A 17690-nucleotide genomic window follows, 5' to 3' on the forward strand; every position below is an offset into this window, starting at 1 on the left:
GTACCAAAGCCCCAGTACCCTCGTCAGACCGTGTTTGTTCCGCTGAATGTCTAATGCAGCATGCGGCATGCGGACTTGCATGCGCAGCGGAGGCAGATTCAGTGATTCCCTTAGGAAAAGGAGGAAAGAAAGGAGGCGGCGAGATAGCGAGGCGGCGAGAGAGGCTAAACCATCTCATCAAGCTCCTCATCAAGAACCTCCTCTTTGACACCAACGTTCTTTCCATCGCCGCCAGATGAGACGTCCTCCTCTTCAACCGCATCCTCAACACTCTCCTCCTTCTTGCTCTTGGTCTTAGCCTTCTTGGCACGCGGTTTCTTACTCGGCGTAGCCAGCTCCTCCTCCTCGTCTAAGCCATCACCTCCATCGCCCTCGAGAATACCAGCGCCACGTTTCTTGCCACTAGCTGTCTTGTTGTTGGGTGTCTTGCGCGGTGTAGTAACGGGCGTCTTTGCTTTAGCGCCGCCTTCGGGCAGTGTCCAGCCGTATTCTTCGTAGAGCTTGCGTTGTTCGACGCGGAGGAGGGAGACGCGAACTTGGACGCCTTTGATGGAGGTGCCTGTGGGGTGGGGTTAGTTAGGTTGGGGGGTTGGATGGGGGAAGGACATGGGAAAAACTAACCAGGAAACACGCCAACGATACGCTCGTAGTCTTCGGCTGTAAGGTAGCGTCCTTGTGTCAAGATGAGGAGCTACATGGGAAGGAAGCTGTTAGTCCTGATCTACCAGTCCCGAGGTCATCGGGCATCTTGAGCGAAGGCTTACCTTCTTCTCGTTCTCCAGCGTCCAGCGGAATGCCTGAGGTGGGTGTTAGTTGCTGGCTCGATGAGTGAATACTGGAGGTGGGGAGGAACATACGCCGCCTTCGGCTGCTGCGGTCTTTTTCTTGGGTGGCATGGTCGGTGACTTGTTGGTTGCTTTGGAGACTGGGATTGGATGTTGGTTTGGTGTGGGGTCGTGGACGGTGTAAGAGAGAGGAAGAGTGGGAGAGAGATCGAGTCGAGAGACGGGTGGGAGTAAGCGATTTATACGTGTCTCGAGTGCGAGGTTTAGAGTCTGGCTGGTGCTTAAAGTGGAAAGAGGGGAGAGGTGAGGTGAGAGTAAGATTCTACTTAATTTCCTTTTTCGAGGGAACAGTCACCTTCACCTTTTGCATTTGACTCACAGGGAAGAGACACGGGATATTCGCACTTGGCATCTTTGATTTTAAGGGTAAGATACATCCCGCAGATTGTGCTAAATAATTCATTACCGCCCCCGGGGGCCAGAATGCGCAATAATCAAGGCAGTCCAGTCATGCTCTAAATATCGATCCTAATGAAGTCGTACGTAGAAACCGACTATTCTCGCCCCAAGTTTGATGTCTCAGTATCTCAGAAGATCTACATATCCTCATCAAGAATCTCCTCTTTGACCTTCCCACTATCCTCCTCTTCGACTTCAGCCTCAACAATCTCCTCTTTCTTTGCCTTGGCCTTCCTGCCACGCGGCTTCTTCGCCTTTGGAGTCTCCTCCTCAACGTCATCTCCATCACCAGCCTCTTCCTCAGCATCCCTCTTCTTGTTCTTGCGCGGCGTAGGCGTCTTCTTCAGCACTGCACCGCCGTCCGGGAGCGTCCAGCCGTACTCATCGAAGAGCTTGCGTTGCTCGACGCGGAAACGGGAGACTTTGATTTTTACGCCGTTGAGGTTTGTTCCTGTGGGAGGGGTTAGTGGGTTGCTGGAAGGAGGTTGGGTTGCTGGTGTGTAGGCGTGGTGTAGGTATAGGTGTGAAGGACAAAGAACGGAAGAGAGTGAAATGAAGACATACCTGGGAAGACGCTAACAAGACGCTCGTAATCTTCGCCCGTGAGATAGCGGCCTTGGGTCAGGATGAGGAGCTGGTTCCGTTGTGTTAGTTCCAGGCCCGGTACGTGTTGGAAGGGTATGGTTTACCTTGTTTGCGTTCTCCAGTGTCCAGCGGAATGCCTGGTGGTGGACGTTAGTCAAGCGGCTCGAAGACTTTGGCAAAGTGAGTAACGTACACCGCCTTCAGCCTCGCCGCCCTCAGCTGCTGCGACCTTCTTCTTGGGAGGCATTGTTGTTGAAGTAGTTTGTTGGTATGGGGAACTGAGGTGGGAGTGCTGGGTTTGTGTGGGCTGGTAGATGGTGTAAGAAAGTGGGAATGTGGTAGTGGAGGAAGAAGAGGGGAGAGGGGAGAATATATGAGGGGCGTGTTTAAGTAGACGTTGAACAGTTCGGGATTGAGGATAGTGAGAGTGAGATCCGAATCTAGATCTGTGCAAGATAACGAGTTTTTAAGCTCACCTTCACCTTTGCACACACAGCGCGAAAATGGAAAATCACAGAAGACGAATTTGGAAATGACTTTTGCTTGGCTGATTAGATCCCGCAGATAGTGCAAAGTGCATTTGTACTGCCAGTTTGCTAATGCTTGAGGCAGTGCCTTACTCAAATATTTCTCATCATGAAGAATCAGTAGAGCTCAACCACACGCTCCCACCCCCGTTCTCTCAAGCGCCCAGAATTCCTAAACACCCTCTTCAAGCAGCTCCTCCTTGACAACGCCATCACCCCCATTTAGCTCACGGTACAGCTCACCACCAAGTCCGTCATCCTCCTCGACCTCCTTCTTAACAACCTCCTTCTTCGGCTTGCGGGCACGCGGCTTCTTGGTAGGCGACTCCATCTCACCAGCAACCTCAGCGTCACCACCAGCACCGTCCTCGCCCTTCTCCCTCTTCTTCGACGACTTGCCCGGAGTCTTCGTAGGAGTCTTCTCCGCGTCACCAGGGAGAGGCCAATCTAGCTGCTCACACAGCGCGCGCTGCTCCTTGCGCATCTTGATGAAGCGTTGGCGGATGGCGTCCCAGTTTGTACCTGCTACTCGTTACATTAGTACACAGATACCTAGGTACACAGACAATGCGGATTGGGGAGTGCCCAGGTGTGTAGGGGAAACGTACCGGGACCGGGGAAGGCGCCGACCATCTTGTGGTAGTCGTCTTTGGTGAGGGTGCCGCGGTTCATGGCTAGGAGGAGGAGCTGGGAGTGTGAGTTAGACGGTTGTGAGGAGGGTTGAGGAGGGGGTTTGGGGGATGGGACTTACGGTGCGCTCGTTTTCGGCGGTCCAGCGGAATTTCTAAGGAGGGTTGTCAGTAAATGTGTATGTGAGTGGATTTGGCGTGTACTTACGCCGTCGCCGCCAGTGTCGGCACTGTCACCGTCGACCTTCTTCTTGGGTGGCATGTTGATCGTTGAAGACGGACTGATCGTTGAGTGCGGTTGGAAGGTCGTGCGTTGAGTATCTCGCTAGAAAACGTTGGCGGATGGTGTAGAGAAAGACACGGAGGGTTTGTGTAAAAGCGGTATCAAGATAAGCCACTAGGCAACCAAAGGTGACGAGGAAAAGTGAGAGTGAGGTACCGCGCCGCGCTATCATACGAACCGTATCCCAGGTAACAAACAATCGCGCTTTCACCGTGAACCCAATTAGAAGCGCGAGACGTCCACCACCTCCCCTCCGCCTCCCCTCCGCCTCCCCTCCTCCTCCCCCACCCACCCAGGCATGGTGGTTGTTGAAGACGGATTGATCGTCGAAGGCGACTGCAAGTGATGTGTGTTGAGTGCTGTACGAAGTATCTGACGAGAGAGCGTTGGATAGTGATGTAGAGAGAGACAGAAGGTTGTGAGAAAACAGTATCAAGATAAACCACTAAGCGGTCAGAGGCGACGATGAAAAGTGAGGGTGAGATACCGCACAGCGTTGCGCTGTGCTACGGGCCATCAACAAACAAGCGCGCCTTCACCGTGATTTCCAGCAGCGAAGCATCGGCGGAAGAAGAGCATGACGTACGGAGACCAAGGATGTCTACATTGCAGCCAAGTCAAGAACACCCCTCTTCAAAATCTCATAATATCTTTTCTTGTCTATCCAAACCCCAGCTCCAATATATACACACCCCTCTCTCCTCTCCCCACACCCATCCACCGCATCTCCACCCCCAGCCCCTTCACCTCACATCCTCATCCCCTCAGCAATAACCTTATACTCCTTCCTCTTCTTCTGCATGCCCTTACCCCCAAACCTAACCTTCGCCACCCCAATCCACTTGCTCAACCCCGGGAACAGCATATTCTCGCCCACATACGCCGCCGCAAAATTACCCAACCCCAACACCAGAATAAACACCTTGAACTGCGTATCCAAAAACGTGAGTTCCATCGCTTGCATAACCCACGCGGCGGGGTCAAACAGCATATACAGCGTAATGGCGAGGGTAACGAAGATAGTGGTGATGAAAGGCAAGTTGCGGCCCATGGGTTCGCGATACGGTTTCCCTACGCTGAGGACGACGGCGGAGAAGATGTATTGGAAGCAACTTGTCAGGAACAAGGCTGTGTTTTGGCTGTTCAAGCTGTTGCTGTGGTTAGGGTCCAGGACGGGGGGCATGTACCATTCCTGTTTTTGGACGTAGTGGAAGGCTATGAATTGGACGAGGATACATAGGACCATTTGGCCCAGTAGCGGCGTAAGCACCTTTCGTGATACGAGGTTGGCAGTCGGACGTTTGCGGCTGAGGATCGGGTAGGCGCCGGACCAGCCCATGAAGATGGCGATGGGCAGGATGAGCAGGAGGTCGATGAACAGGAATTGGAAGTCGCCGAGGTTACTCGCGCTGGCGTACAAAAAGGACACGGAGCAGAACTGTATGGCGCTGTAGAGCGACATGTATTTGAAACAGCTGAAGCTCGTGACGAGGGCGGCGCGACCTTCTTTGATGACTTGCGGGACGCAGGAGATGTCGAATTGGCGGGATGTGAAGGGTGCGGCAACCGAGGCCTCAGCTTCTGAGAGGGAGATGCCCACGTCGGCTGCTTTGAGGGCACCGCAGTCGTTGGCGCCGTCGCCGCAGAAGCCGACGCAGTAGTCGATGGATTGGAGCTTTTCGACGAGTTCGTGCTTTTCGTCGGGGGACATGCGGGCGAAGACTTGGCCGCAGACGAGCATTTCGCGGAGGACGGATTCGGAGGCAAAGTCGACGATCCAGCGGAAGACGTCGCCGCTTACTGCTAGGCTGTAGTTGCGGAGGTTGGAGATGTCGTAGGGAAGAGATACGTCGGCTTCGGGTGGCGGTGGCAGGGGCTTAAGGGTGTTATCGTCAAGCTTGAAGACGGGGTCGTCTACGCTTTCCCAGCTGAGTTTCGATAGTGCAGTCCGAGAGTCACCCTCTTCGAAGTGAGGCACGAAGCAGTGAGCAGTCTTGTTGATGAGACCACACTCGCGAGCCACACTGATAGCAGTGAGGATGTTGTCACCAGTACACATGACCTTGCGGATGTTTGCGCGTTCGAGCTCTTCGATGACAGGGGCGGTGCTGTCCTTGAGCTTGTTCTCGAAGATGATGAAACCGACAAAGTCCAGGTCGCTCTCTGCTTCCTCACGCTTCATCTTCTGAGTCTTGAGCCAGTTGAGCTTGGGGATGGATTTGGTGGCACAGGCGATGACGCGGAAACCGCGGTGGGTGTAGAAGGCGAGAAGTTCCTCGTAGTCGGTAGGGAAGCTGTCAGGTCGGCAGATCTCTTTCATGACTTCAGGTGCACCCTTGACGTATACCTGTCCGCTTTTTGAGCCGAATTGGCGAACAATGACACTAGCTCTTCGTAGCTGAGACACGAATTCAAAAGCCTTGAGTACGCCAAGTTCGACTTGCTTCCTGTTGGCGTCGTCTTCAACATCGTCGACATCATACTCCCGGCCTGGTGGTGGTCGAGCGACAGATGGCGAAAGCTTTTGCTCAGGGTCGTCGTCACCAGCGTTGCCGGCTTTCTGTTCTCCTTCTTCGTAGCTCCAGCCGGTGAAGTCGAACATCTTGACATCGAGTGGGTCGCCTACTAGCTCATCATCGATCTTGCGAAGTGAATGACAAGTAGCCATGGTGTATAGAATTGTCTTGTGTGCGAGATATTCGACAGTGGGATCGCGGTCATGCTGGGATGCGGGCAGGATGTCGTAGGCATCTGGAAGCAGCTCACTGAACCTGTTCCTTGGTCGCTCGACTACGCGGACTCCAAGAACATCGAGACCTTCCTCAGTAAGGGTTCCAGTCTTGTCAAAGCAGACGACATCCAGCTTGCCACCCACATTGACTCGCTGTGGGCTGATACAGAAGATCTGCTTCTGCTTTAAGCGCGAGAGGGCAAAGCTGGTACCGATGGTGAGTGTAGCCGGAAGCGCAGGAGGAACGACAATGGTGATAAGATCAAGAGCACGTACGACAATCAGATGCCATGCGAGACCCAGATGAACGAAGTTGATGAATGACGCGACGAAGCCGATCATAGCAATGAACGCCATGACGGAGATGTACCGGAAAGAGTCGCGGTAGAACTTGAATCCAGATGGCTTGGGGAAGAGCATCGAGCGGACCAGTGCGCCCTTGGTGGTGTTAAAACCAGTGCGCACAACCATAGCCAATGCAGCAGCTTCATCATCGACGTGGTCTTCATGTGGTCTACGAGCACGGATGATCTTGGTTCCACTAAACAGCATGTGTCGTGCAACTTCAGGATGGACAGCCGATGCGCTGAGGTCTAGGAGGTCTAGAGCGTGGTTCGACATGGGGACCTTGGAGACAGGGATTGACTCGCCAGTCAGCATACTCTCGTTGACAATGCAGTCTCCGGAGAGCAACAAACTGTCGCATGGGAACAGCGCAAGAGAAGGGTCGGTGACTTCGTAGACATCTCCCGGTACAAGCTCTGCAGAGTCGATGTGTGTCCAGAAGCCGCTGCGTAGTACACGAACTTCGCATTCGAATTTTGACACCTCGCGCAGTCTCTTCATGGATGCCTTTGTCTCGATAAGTGTGGTGACGATACTGACGGCCGATATGATGAAGATGGCGCAGGCATAGTAGTAGTACTCGTCCATGGACCAGAGGATCAGACTGGCGATCTGGAAGACGTAGAAAGGATGAAAGACCTCATCCACAAGAAGCTGACCAATAGTCTTCTCGGCGATGTCGATGACGTTCTTGCCGAAGACAAGTTCGCGGTAGTCGCGTTCATCGTTGTCGAGACCCTCGCGGAGGGCGGAGACTTCGGTCCAGGTGGGATCGGTCCAGGTATTTGCGAGGACGAACTTGTCCTTGATGGGGTGGTATACGAAGCGGATGTAGCGGTAGTCCAGGCACCTGAGCTCGCCGATGAGCGGGTCATCTTCCTCGTCCCATTCCCGTGGCCGTCCCTTTTCAGGGTCGCCGAACACAGTCGAAAGCGACCGGCCGTAGGTTTGCTTGCTGACATGCTGTACTGCAAACTCGCCCCACTGATTCTCTGTGACTATCCAGTCGCACTCCTTCAACGGCGAGCTCTTTCCTGTTATCGCGACCCTCCATCTTGGTAACCATCTGAACAGGAGCCAGCCGAGGCCCAGGGTCGCGAAACAGAGCAGCGCATACAGCGCATAGCCAATGGGCGATGTTCTGAAGCCGGCGATGACAATGGTAAGGTCCTCGGTCATGATGTAGATCTTCTGGTTCGACCTGCGCCCTCTCCAGTCGATGCCCGAGCCTGCGCTGCCTGTGGAGGAGTGTCTGCGCAACAGCGGCCGCTCGGATGACTTCCTGCTGCCACTTGACTTCCGCCGCGATGGCGACGGTGAATGCGAAGTTTCCGAAGATATGCCCGCCTCGAGGTCCTCCAACTCCGATACGGTATAGCCATTGTTGTACGTGCTCTCGCCGTCCTCCAGAATCGCGCTATCCTCGTCCTCCCCCTGTGAATCCTGCTCTTCATCGTAGAACGCGAAACTCGTCAAACTCGCACTCGAATCGGCGCGCGACCGGCGGTGGCGGAATCCAGAGACGCTCGTGGGGACGCTCTCGCTCATGGGGCCGGAGAAGACCTGGATTGTGGGCGTCAGCTGCTGGCCAGGCTTCCTTCCACGGGGGTTGTAGGCAGGACGGGAAGGAGGCATGGGGCCGAGTTCGAATACCTCATCTTGCGCCATCTCGACATCTTCCATGAAGCTTGCCCTGAGAAAGTCAATTAGTCGCGCCCGACGCTGAGCTGCAAGTCACACGTACTCGCTCAAGTGGGAGCCACGGCGGTACATGGCGCTCATCCGGCGCGGCCGCCGCCTCTCGGGGCTCTCGTTGTCGGCCATGGCGACTTTTGGTGTTTCGCGTGGTGGGCTATTGGGCCATGTTGAGCTTGTGCGACACGAAGTTTTCTTGTCGCGTCGCCTTGGGCCTGCGAGATAGGCCGTGCGGTGTATGACGTTTGAGCTAGTCAGGGATCAACCTCCGTTCCTGGTGCTCTCATCCCGACTCAACACCATCAACAGCTGAACACCACGAAAGATGAATACGCCTAACGTAGTGAACAAATTATATGCAGTGGCATGTAGGTGATGAGTCGCTAATCACGTTATTATGCCGCTATGGGATCCTGCACGACAATGCGGTGATAGGCTCAGCTACACCGGTTAATCAGCCTTGCACTACCTAGGTATGCACGTCGTTTGTGAGGCCTGCTGCAGCCTGCCAAACCATTTCTCCTACCATACATTCTTCATTCGCGTTTCTTCTTGTACCATCGTCCCTAGGATCGCCCGGCTTCATGGCTCTTACAAATGACCCCAGCGTCCGCAGACACTCCTACGCAGCACTCGAGAGCCCAGAGCACATCAGGCTGATTGCTCTGCACCCAGCCATGTCCAAAGACGCACCCCTGCGGATCAAGTTTTTCTCGTCGACTCTGGAAGATGTCGAAGGGCGTTACGAAGCTGTATCGTACACATGGGGGCAACCGGTTCTGGCTTTCGCTCTACATGTCGATGACGGTACTCAAGTCTTCGTCACAGAGAATCTTGACCGCGCTCTGAGATATCTGCGCCGAGCCGACCGGGATCGGCTTCTCTGGGCTGACGCTGCGAGTATCAACCAGGCCGATAACGAGGAGAAGGCAGTGCAAATCCCTTTGATGGTTCAGATCTTCCGAGGTGCTCGAAGAGTCATGGCTTGGCTTGACCCGGGTGGAGATACTAAGGTCGAGCAACAAGGCATGCGGGAACTGAACCGGCTTTCTCGAGCATCCACAATTCAACTTGAGGCTCTACATGATGGCTTCTCCGACGTCCTGCGATTTCTGAGTCTGCCATGGTTCAATAGACTTTGGATAGTACAAGAAGTCGTCTTCAATTTGGACATTCACTTGATCTGTGGCGGCATGGAGCTTACTTTCTCCCGACTCGTGGTTGCACTATCTGTCTTGCAGAGACACATTCGAGTCAATGAACTCCACGAATCAAGGATGGCGGTCCTTGACGAGATGGGGAAACTCTGGAACCGCCATTCGCTCTTTGGTAAAGCTTCTCGTCAGGCGCCATCATCCACATCTGAAGGCGCCACCCAAATCCTAAACCTAGTAGAAGGTTTCAGGTTATACGGATGCACAGATCCCCGGGATCGAATACTCGCTTTGTATAGCATGGCAACAGATGTACGACACTCATTCCAAGCAATCAGTCCTACATCGGGAACAGACGAACGAGTCTCCATGAATATCGATTGCTCGCTGGATGTATACGGCACTTACCAGGCCTTCGCACTGAGTTGCTGGGAGAGACCCAGGACACACGGAAAAATGTGGGAAGCTTTGCTTTCCCGCCAGCACTCTCCGCAGCCGACCAATTTGGCTTCCTGGGCACCAGATTGGCGTGTCTTACCCCGAGATAAGTGGCGCATAGGTTCAAATCTCTCACGTAACCCCCAGTACCTTGAATATCCCGACATGAAAATGCATACCATGGGTCTTCGTATGGGATTCAACCACAGAGGATCTACGCAAGATGTTGGGTTAAAAGATCTTTGTACCGTCCAGCTCAAGACTTCAAGAACGCCAGCAGATGATCAAACTTCGTTCTTGACGCAGCTATCGCAGTTGCATATGTTACTCCAAAACCCGAAACGTTCCTTGCATCTATCTGGTCTGCCATCGAAAGTATCACAGAACGTGATAGGTACTAGGAGTATTCTCATTGACATGATCAAGGTGTCTTTCCCCTTGGTCAGCAATGAAGACATAATAACGCTCGAGCAGCACTTGGCAGAAATGGCAGTCTTCTCCGAGAAAGCTGGCTCTGCATGCAATACTATAGCGCCTTCAGTCAGGGTTCAAGAGATTGTGCACAAACTGGTTCGGCGATTAGCAACCAACGAGTTCTTTTGTTTCCAGGACCCAAGAACACAGGTTTACTCTGTGGGGATTGGTAACAAGAATATGGAGATCGGTGACCAAATTGTATTGCTTGATGGGTCTGATGAGCGTCCAGAAGTTCAAGTGTGGAGAGAGTCTCTAGTTGTATTTATACTTCGAAAAGTCGGGCATCTTGATGATACGCAACTGCCGGTGTTTCGGTTCATTGGCAGTGGATATGTGCTCAATTACAACTGCGTGTTTCCGCCTAAGAGTGTACGAAGACACGTCACGCGAAATAAAAAGACGCGTGTTGAAGAGGCGGCATGGGAAGAGTTTCAGATGAGCTTCCTGCGGGATAAGCACTTCAGATGGTTGAACCTAGTGTAGGGTCTCTTCCGGAAGACAGATCCTCGATTTACACCCCCATCTTCGCCCTAACAAACGCCTCAGTATCATCCAACACCTCCTGCACCGCCTTAATAGTCCCCGGCGGAAACCCAATAAACCCATGCGGCGCGCCCCTATAAATCTTCACCACACTCTCCGCCCCCCACATCCCCCACTTCGCCCCCATCAACACACTATCATCCAGCAACGGGTCCTCACTCCCACACGTAAACAACGCCGGCGGCAACTTCATTCCCCTTAGATCCTGCCAGAAAGGACTTATCGACGGGTCGCGGCGCTCCGCTTCCGTGGTGTTGGGGAGCAAGGCGTCGATGTAGGATTTCATCACGTCGTGGTCGATTACGAGGTGAGATTCGTGGTGCAGGACGTGGGGGAGGAAGGAGGACATGTCGTAGCAGCCGAAGTGGAGGAGGAGGCCGCGGAAGGAGAAGGATGGGAGGGTTTTTAGGAGGTGGAAGGCGACGAGGCAGGCGAGGTGGCCGCCTGCAGACTAAGAGGTTGTTAGTATGGGTGTTGGAGAGGTTTGGGTTGGGTACGTGTGCGAGAGGAGAGGCAGGGAGGTAGTGCAGGGAGGTAATGGAGGGGGGTAATGGAGGGGGGAAGGGAAGGACACATACCTCACCACCCGTAAACATCAATTCCCCACCAAAAACCTCCGGACCATTCTTCACCAGCCATTCCGCAGCGTCGTAGCAATCTTCTGCGCCAGCGGGCCACGGGTCTTCGGGCGCGAGCCTGTATCCGATTGATACGACTGTTACTTCGAAGTGGTCGGCCATGTATTTTAGGTAGGGGTCTTGACTATTCTCCCAGTCAGCGTCAACTCAATCCCCATCCCCACCATCACCATCTCCATCCCCTCTTCCCATCTCCACATTTCCCCTTCATACTATTGCTTTCACAGTAGATAAACAGAGTCATCAACTTACTAAGCCTCACTCATCAACACCCACCCCCCTCCATGAATATGCATATGAATCCCCCTGCTCACCCCTCCGCTCGGCTTAAACACCCTATACGGTATCTCCCTTCCGGCGTCTCTCGACGGAAGAGAGCCATTGAAACCCTCGGGGAGAACTACGGGTTTGGGTAAAGGGGTTTTGCCTTCCCAGCGCATCTGGCGGTAGGCTGCTGCGCCGACCTGTGGATTCTTACGTTGGCACAGGGTTGAAGGATATAAGATTGGGTGGGGATGGGATACGGAGGGATTGGAGGGGTGTTGGGAAGAGGGATCGAGATGGGAACTGGAGACATACCTCATACCACCTCGGTCCATCCGCCCAGATCTTAATCAACTTCTCGTTGAACTCCAGGGTCTGTTTGTCGATACCATTGCGATCGAACTTCGAGGCGTCGACTGTGACGTCTGATTTCGGATACATGGTCGTGATTTATCAGAGTTTCTTGTGTCCTTGCTCTTTCTTCTTTGCCAACAGGTTACTTGAACGTTGCGAAACGTCCACTTAACAACCAACGTCTAAAAAATGTAGAATCAGGAGGTGAAAATCGAAGATGAGTTAAACAGAACGAGGCGTACAGAGGTAGTAGTAGTAAGCATGCGATTACCACGTTACATCCCCCATCGGCCGTACTCCCTCGTGTTCCTCCCTTTCGCACGTATCAAAGTGGGGGCGGGGTATGTACAGCTACCAGAACAACCATGCGCCGTTCCAAAACATCCCTAGTCGCTTCCCTATAATTGGTGTACACAGTGTGATTATCTCCGAAGTAACGTTCGTACCTGCATTTTCGGGTTACTCTTTCGGAAGACTCCGGATGTTTTGCGGTTGGGGTAAGATAATGGGAGGTGTTGTGGCCGGTATCGGCGCGCTGGACTCACTACCATCTCGGACATCATGCGATAACATACAACCCAGTTTACGCGCAGATAGGGCAGAGCTGGGGAGGTGGAGAAGGTGTTATTATAGTATTAATAGGACGATGTAGACTACCGCACAGGTTTCGCTTGCATCCGACTCGTCGACATACCCGTATGTCCATTACTTTGCCCTCCCTTCACCCTCCGTTTCGCCTGCCGCTCATCTCTGACGAACAGCGATTTAGCTACTGAAACTGCTACCGCTGCTGTGCGGAAGGGGTACATGGCGATGTCCCAAGTCACCTGCAGCATGTAGCTAATAGTACCGGCTATCCAGCTCAGCGTCATGGCAATCACGCCTGGTCGCTGACCGGTTCTAGCAGCCGCGGCAGCTAGGGCGAGTGTGTCTCCCAATCTAGCTTCCAGGTCTTGGAAGCGGGCTTCGATTTGTAGGGATTGCGCCATGTGACGTTTTTCGTAGCGCCTAACTGCGCGGTTTAGCGCGTCGAGTTGGAGTTGGGTTGTTTGGCGGACTTCGGCGCTGAGTTTCTCTACGTCCACTTCGTTGTTGTTGGCGGATTGGGGGCTATCGAGCCGTCCTTCTAGCTCAGAGATTCGCTGTGAGAGTTGCTGTGTGTCGGCTGGTCGGACGGGCTCTCTAGGGGCTTCTCGGACGATGCGCTGGAGGTGGAGGATTCGCTCTGTTCGCATCTTGATGAGGCGGTTTACGGGGGGTATCTCGGCGATGAGGAGGAAGATGCTGAGGTTCGCGTCGGATACTATGCCTTCGGCGCGCATGAGCTGGCCTCGGATGGTGTGCATGAGGAGCGCGCCGAGGAGGGGACCTAGGAAGCAGCCGAGGAAAGCCAGCATCTCGGACCGCTTCAGGGCTTCACGAGCCTCCTTCTGCGCTCGCGAGATAGGCGCATCGGCCGTGGTGTTGACCTTTGAGTCCTGCGTCTCGCCTACTTGCTCTTCTGCCACCTCTGGCGCATCCTCTTCCTCCTCATGTATCGTGTCGTCGTAGGTCGCGTCATCCGTGTCGTCATTCAAGTATCGTCGTTGCTGTGCCTCGTGGTACCAGTCCCTGCATCGCGTCAGCTGTGATTCTCACCCATGCTTACTACAACCTACCATGGCACCTTGACGCTCCAATGGAGGAACCAGCCAGCCAGTACCAATATCAACACGTCTGTCGCGACATCTGCGCCGTTCTCTACCGTCAACCCAATGATGGCAGGGACCACGGCAGCCACAACAGGCAGCGCAATCCATCGTGACGGCTCGTCTGGAGATGCATGTCGGCCCATGTCATTCTTCCCACCCGCTCGTAGAAGATTGTCGCTGGAGGATCGCAGGGAATAGCGCGAGTCGGAGAGGTCGGAGACGAGGGAGCTGCGGCGTCGAGGGGCGGCTGTAGGGGGAGTAGAAGGTCGCGCACCCTCAGCAAAGGTGGCGGCGCGGTTCAGCATCCTCTGGCGCAGTTGAGGGTGGATGCTGGGACTGTCGGCCGGCGCACCGTCCATGGCGAGCACCGGTTGAGGCCTCGGGATTGAAGAAGCAACGTGGACGACGTCGCTGCCAATGGATGCCTAGACGCCGCTTCAAGAAGGCGCAATGTGGTAGAGATGCGAGTCACCTGATCGCGATGGGTGCAGGCGCCGCGGAAGCATTGCTGAGGCTCTGGTGACGCTCACACGTACTAACGCGACCGTCGTGTGCCGTAGTGGAAGACGCCTCGGCGAGTCGTTCGTCTTACGTCATGTCTCGATGCGGTCAATTGTAGAGCTGGGACCCTCTCCGAGCTTCTTCACACATGCGCTATGGCCTAGCTTCCCATGGTTTGCAAGCGATTCACTGCGAACACCATCTCGACACCAACAGATATTCTGTGCGCATCCCGTGTTCACGGCCATTCAGACCGTGGCAACCATGCCACACGTGTGCAGGCCCTCCTGCTGTGCGACCCAGCCTACAACATGACCGGAGAAACGACCAAGCGCTGCAACGGCTTGCACATGCCTCATGGACTATCTACCATTCGACCAACACACAATCTCGCCACTTGTTGGTCCCCGATGCTTCATACCGGGACGCAGCCATCTGCCGTAGAGTACCCCATCGTCCCAACGCACTTGTTCGGACTCCGACAATGTAACAGATGCCCACCAAACCGGGCAGGTAAACACCGGTTCCTGGATGCTCGAAGCGGGTGAGTAGGATAATCTGGCTAAACCCGCCACGTACAACCCGACCTGCAACCATGCCGCAGCAGCGGGGACTTAGCACCTCGTCTCCCCATGATTCCCTCTCTGATTGCGCTGCTACTTATCACAGACATGTCTCGTCTCTTTCTCGTTGGTTTTCTATTCAGAAGTCCTCTTTTTCTATTCAGACCCAAATGCGGACAGGCAAAAGTCTCACTTGCACTACCACAACCATACCACCGCAACCGAATATCACGGGTACCAGGCAGCGCCCTGTCCAGGCGACGGGTCAGCCCGTTTCAAACAGACTGTGATTGACGTGGGCGAGAGCGTCTGCCGATATGCTGTTCTAGCGGCATACTCGTTTTCACCACTCAAGTGAACGTAAGTCCTATTGAGCCTTATTGAAGCTTGAGACACGCATTTGCTCTATTGAGGATTTCCATATACTCGGTATCGACGGGAGTGATGGGGCTTTCGAGGCTGCTTGCCGCCTGTCTATCTCTTCCGTTGCTTTTCGTTCTAATCATAATCTTTTCCATATCTAAACCCATCAACACTACCTGACACTATCCTGGAGATAGCACAATCGACAGCTCGAATTCCACTTTATCAACGGCTACATTCCTGGACTGGATTCAGATCTGCCGCTTTGCAGCATCGAAGATAACTGCCCATCTTCGTTGGTTGCTCCCTCCTCTTGACATCCGCTACCATGTCAATGACATCTGCTGCTATGGCAATGACATCTACTGCTATGTCTTTGACATCTACTTCTATGGCAACCAACACACACTCCTACGAAGCTTACTGGACTGGGGATGCGGCGGGGACGTATGAATACAGCACCAACATCACCATGGAGGAGATGAACGCACCCGTCTCCACTCAGGCCATCCTCTTCATCACCCTCTCCTTTCCAGCCTTCCTCCTCTGCGTTGCACCAATGATTTGGCATTTCCGTCAAGCCAACGTCGCAGCCGGGTCACTCATCTTATGGATTGTCCTTCACAACCTCTTCAACTGCATCAACCCACTCATCTGGCCCCGCGACAACCTGACCGAATGGTGGGACGGTGCGGTCCTGTGCGACATTCAGATCCGGCTCCAGGTCGGTAGCTATGTGGGATTGACCGCCTCGTTGGCCCTGGTACTACGCAAGCTCGCCAACGTTATGGATACACGCAATATTACTGTGTCGACCAGCCATAAGAGCAAAGTCAAAGCGAAGATCTGGGAAGTCTTTTGGTGTTGGGGCGTGCCGCTGTTATTGATGGGCATTTACTATGTCACCCAGTACAATCGCTATGCAATCGTCGGTATTGCTGGGTGTTGGTCTGTCCATGATGCTTCATGGCCTAGCATGGTCATCAGTTTCATGTGGTCAGCCGTTGGCATTGTGATCGATTCCTACTGGGCAGGTAAGTCTCATCTACTTCCTCCCTCAAATCACCCTACTAATCATTCAACAGCCCTACTTATCTGGCGTCTTTACCGATACCGACGCGAGTTCCACCGCCTTGTTGCAGCGCGAAACACCACGTCCTCACGCTTCATCCGCCTCTTCCTGGTCAGCCTCATCGTCATCTCCTTCTATCTGATATACACCATCGTACTCCTCATACAAATGGCCGGAAGACTCCACGACCATTACTCTTGGGATAGAGTCCATGATCCCGAGAGATGGAACAGAATCACAAGAGAGCCCGGGCTGGGTAAGATCAGTATCGAGAAGTGGGTCCAGATCGCCACAGGATTCATCATCTTCGGCTTCCTCGGCACGGGAGTCGATGCAAATGCTCATTACAGAGGACTGTTGGTCTTTATCGGAGCTGGCAAGATATGGCCTAGCCTATTACCCGGATCGGCCAAAAGGAGGAGACCAACCAGTTTCTCCGCTCCTCGTGATTGGACTACATACTTTTCCAGCAAAGCAAAGAAGATGTCGTGGTTCGGTGCTTCTGACTCTACACAGTCGACATCAACGAGCGCGGATTTCAAGAACGATACTTGGACCGCGTCTACATACAATAGCCCCGTGGCTCTCGATTCGATCCCCCGCTTACACAGCGTCACAACGCAAGACACCTTGATCTCCCAGAAGAACGATCAAGAAATGGCTTCGAAAAAGCATAACCAGTCCGACTCAAAATCTCCATCAGCATCCCCAACACCTCCCCGTCCTACATTCTTCTCCCGCTACTTCACCCGCCCCTCTCTAAACGGGCCTCTCCTCCCCCTCTTCTCCTACCGCAACATCGCCGAGATCAACGCTGCCAGCTCAAACAACGCCTCTGAACCGAGTAACTCTCTCACGACCACCGACACAAATCCCCCCAAACCCCCCACGCCAACCCTCCCCTCCGGCGTCCACACCCGCGCCTGGGCCGAAGACATCTCCTCCTCTCCCCCTTCCGCTGGGATGAACAATGAAGGTCATGGTCACGGGAGGAGCGTTCATGTTGTACGCGAAGTGCATCAGCAGCGGGATAAGAAGCGAGGGGGTGAGTTTGAGAGGGTGGGTAGGGAGATGAGAGATTGGGCTTGATGTGCGTTTCGGGTTCGTCGGTATGACGGAGGGAGCTATGGGAGATTGGGACAGGGTAATGGTTATGGGTTTATTAGATGGGGTTTTTGGATAGGTGGGGATGGGGTTTATGATATTAGCTGGACTTTGTTATTTCGACTTTCGATCTTCTTGGCTTGGCTTGGTGTAGGAGTAATGAGATCACATGGATTGGTAAATCCGTGGACTTGGACTTGAATGAATATATTGGTATCTTGAGTATGCGCATGGACTTGGTGATTATTGTTTATTCGTAGTCTACTGAAAGCGTGATGACGCAATATAACGGTTGAGATGCTGGCGCAATGAACCTCGACTCTTCTGATGTTGTCCATCACCTTGGAGTATACTTATGCAAGGGTTCAAGTGAGAAGTCTAGAACCTCAGGCGTGTGGAGCGAGTATCAGTATCGTGGGCGTGGTCTGTTTACACGGTTGTCGGCTAAGACATGGTCGCGCACATTGCATCATGTCAAGGGTCTTGCAT

The 17690-nt window shown here is 53.7% G+C and overlaps 7 protein-coding genes across 7 annotated transcripts; 1 reads left to right on the top strand and 6 right to left on the bottom strand.

Moving 5' to 3' along the window:
* Positions 1-164: 164 nt before the first annotated feature.
* On the bottom strand, positions 165-896 carry J4E78_003699 (uncharacterized protein; the record flags this gene model as incomplete). Its single annotated transcript, XM_049364336.1, has 4 exons — positions 165-559; positions 622-691; positions 765-797; positions 858-896. The coding sequence occupies 4 exons, from the start codon at positions 894-896 to the stop codon at positions 165-167; spliced, it is 537 nt and encodes a 178-aa protein (XP_049223414.1).
* A 485-nt stretch (positions 897-1381) lies between these two features.
* J4E78_003700 (uncharacterized protein) lies at positions 1382-2076 on the bottom strand (the record flags this gene model as incomplete). The annotated part of the gene is made up of 4 exons (XM_049364337.1): positions 1382-1695; positions 1809-1878; positions 1934-1966; positions 2023-2076. 4 exons carry the CDS (start codon positions 2074-2076, stop codon positions 1382-1384), a joined length of 471 nt encoding a protein of 156 aa, XP_049223415.1.
* Positions 2077-2528: 452 nt separating this feature from the next.
* J4E78_003701 (uncharacterized protein) lies at positions 2529-3247 on the bottom strand (the record flags this gene model as incomplete). Its single annotated transcript, XM_049364338.1, has 4 exons — positions 2529-2878; positions 2965-3043; positions 3108-3140; positions 3194-3247. 4 exons carry the CDS (start codon positions 3245-3247, stop codon positions 2529-2531), a joined length of 516 nt encoding a protein of 171 aa, XP_049223416.1.
* Positions 3248-4016: 769 nt separating this feature from the next.
* Positions 4017-8168, bottom strand: J4E78_003702 (uncharacterized protein; the record flags this gene model as incomplete). Its single annotated transcript, XM_049364339.1, has 2 exons — positions 4017-8037; positions 8089-8168. The coding sequence occupies 2 exons, from the start codon at positions 8166-8168 to the stop codon at positions 4017-4019; spliced, it is 4101 nt and encodes a 1366-aa protein (XP_049223417.1).
* A 2451-nt stretch (positions 8169-10619) lies between these two features.
* Positions 10620-11994, bottom strand: J4E78_003703 (uncharacterized protein; the record flags this gene model as incomplete). The annotated part of the gene is made up of 4 exons (XM_049364340.1): positions 10620-11102; positions 11230-11418; positions 11604-11753; positions 11869-11994. The coding sequence occupies 4 exons, from the start codon at positions 11992-11994 to the stop codon at positions 10620-10622; spliced, it is 948 nt and encodes a 315-aa protein (XP_049223418.1).
* A 566-nt stretch (positions 11995-12560) lies between these two features.
* On the bottom strand, positions 12561-13957 carry J4E78_003704 (uncharacterized protein; the record flags this gene model as incomplete). Its single annotated transcript, XM_049364341.1, has 2 exons — positions 12561-13518; positions 13566-13957. 2 exons carry the CDS (start codon positions 13955-13957, stop codon positions 12561-12563), a joined length of 1350 nt encoding a protein of 449 aa, XP_049223419.1.
* Positions 13958-15497: 1540 nt separating this feature from the next.
* Positions 15498-17186, top strand: J4E78_003705 (uncharacterized protein; the record flags this gene model as incomplete). The annotated part of the gene is made up of 2 exons (XM_049364342.1): positions 15498-16059; positions 16111-17186. 2 exons carry the CDS (start codon positions 15498-15500, stop codon positions 17184-17186), a joined length of 1638 nt encoding a protein of 545 aa, XP_049223420.1.
* Between the last annotated feature and the right edge of the window lie 504 nt (positions 17187-17690).

Source organism: Alternaria triticimaculans, assembly GCF_023758025.1.
Source record: "Alternaria triticimaculans strain BMP 0046 chromosome Unknown scaffold_4, whole genome shotgun sequence".
Lineage (NCBI taxonomy): Eukaryota > Fungi > Ascomycota > Dothideomycetes > Pleosporales > Pleosporaceae > Alternaria > Alternaria triticimaculans.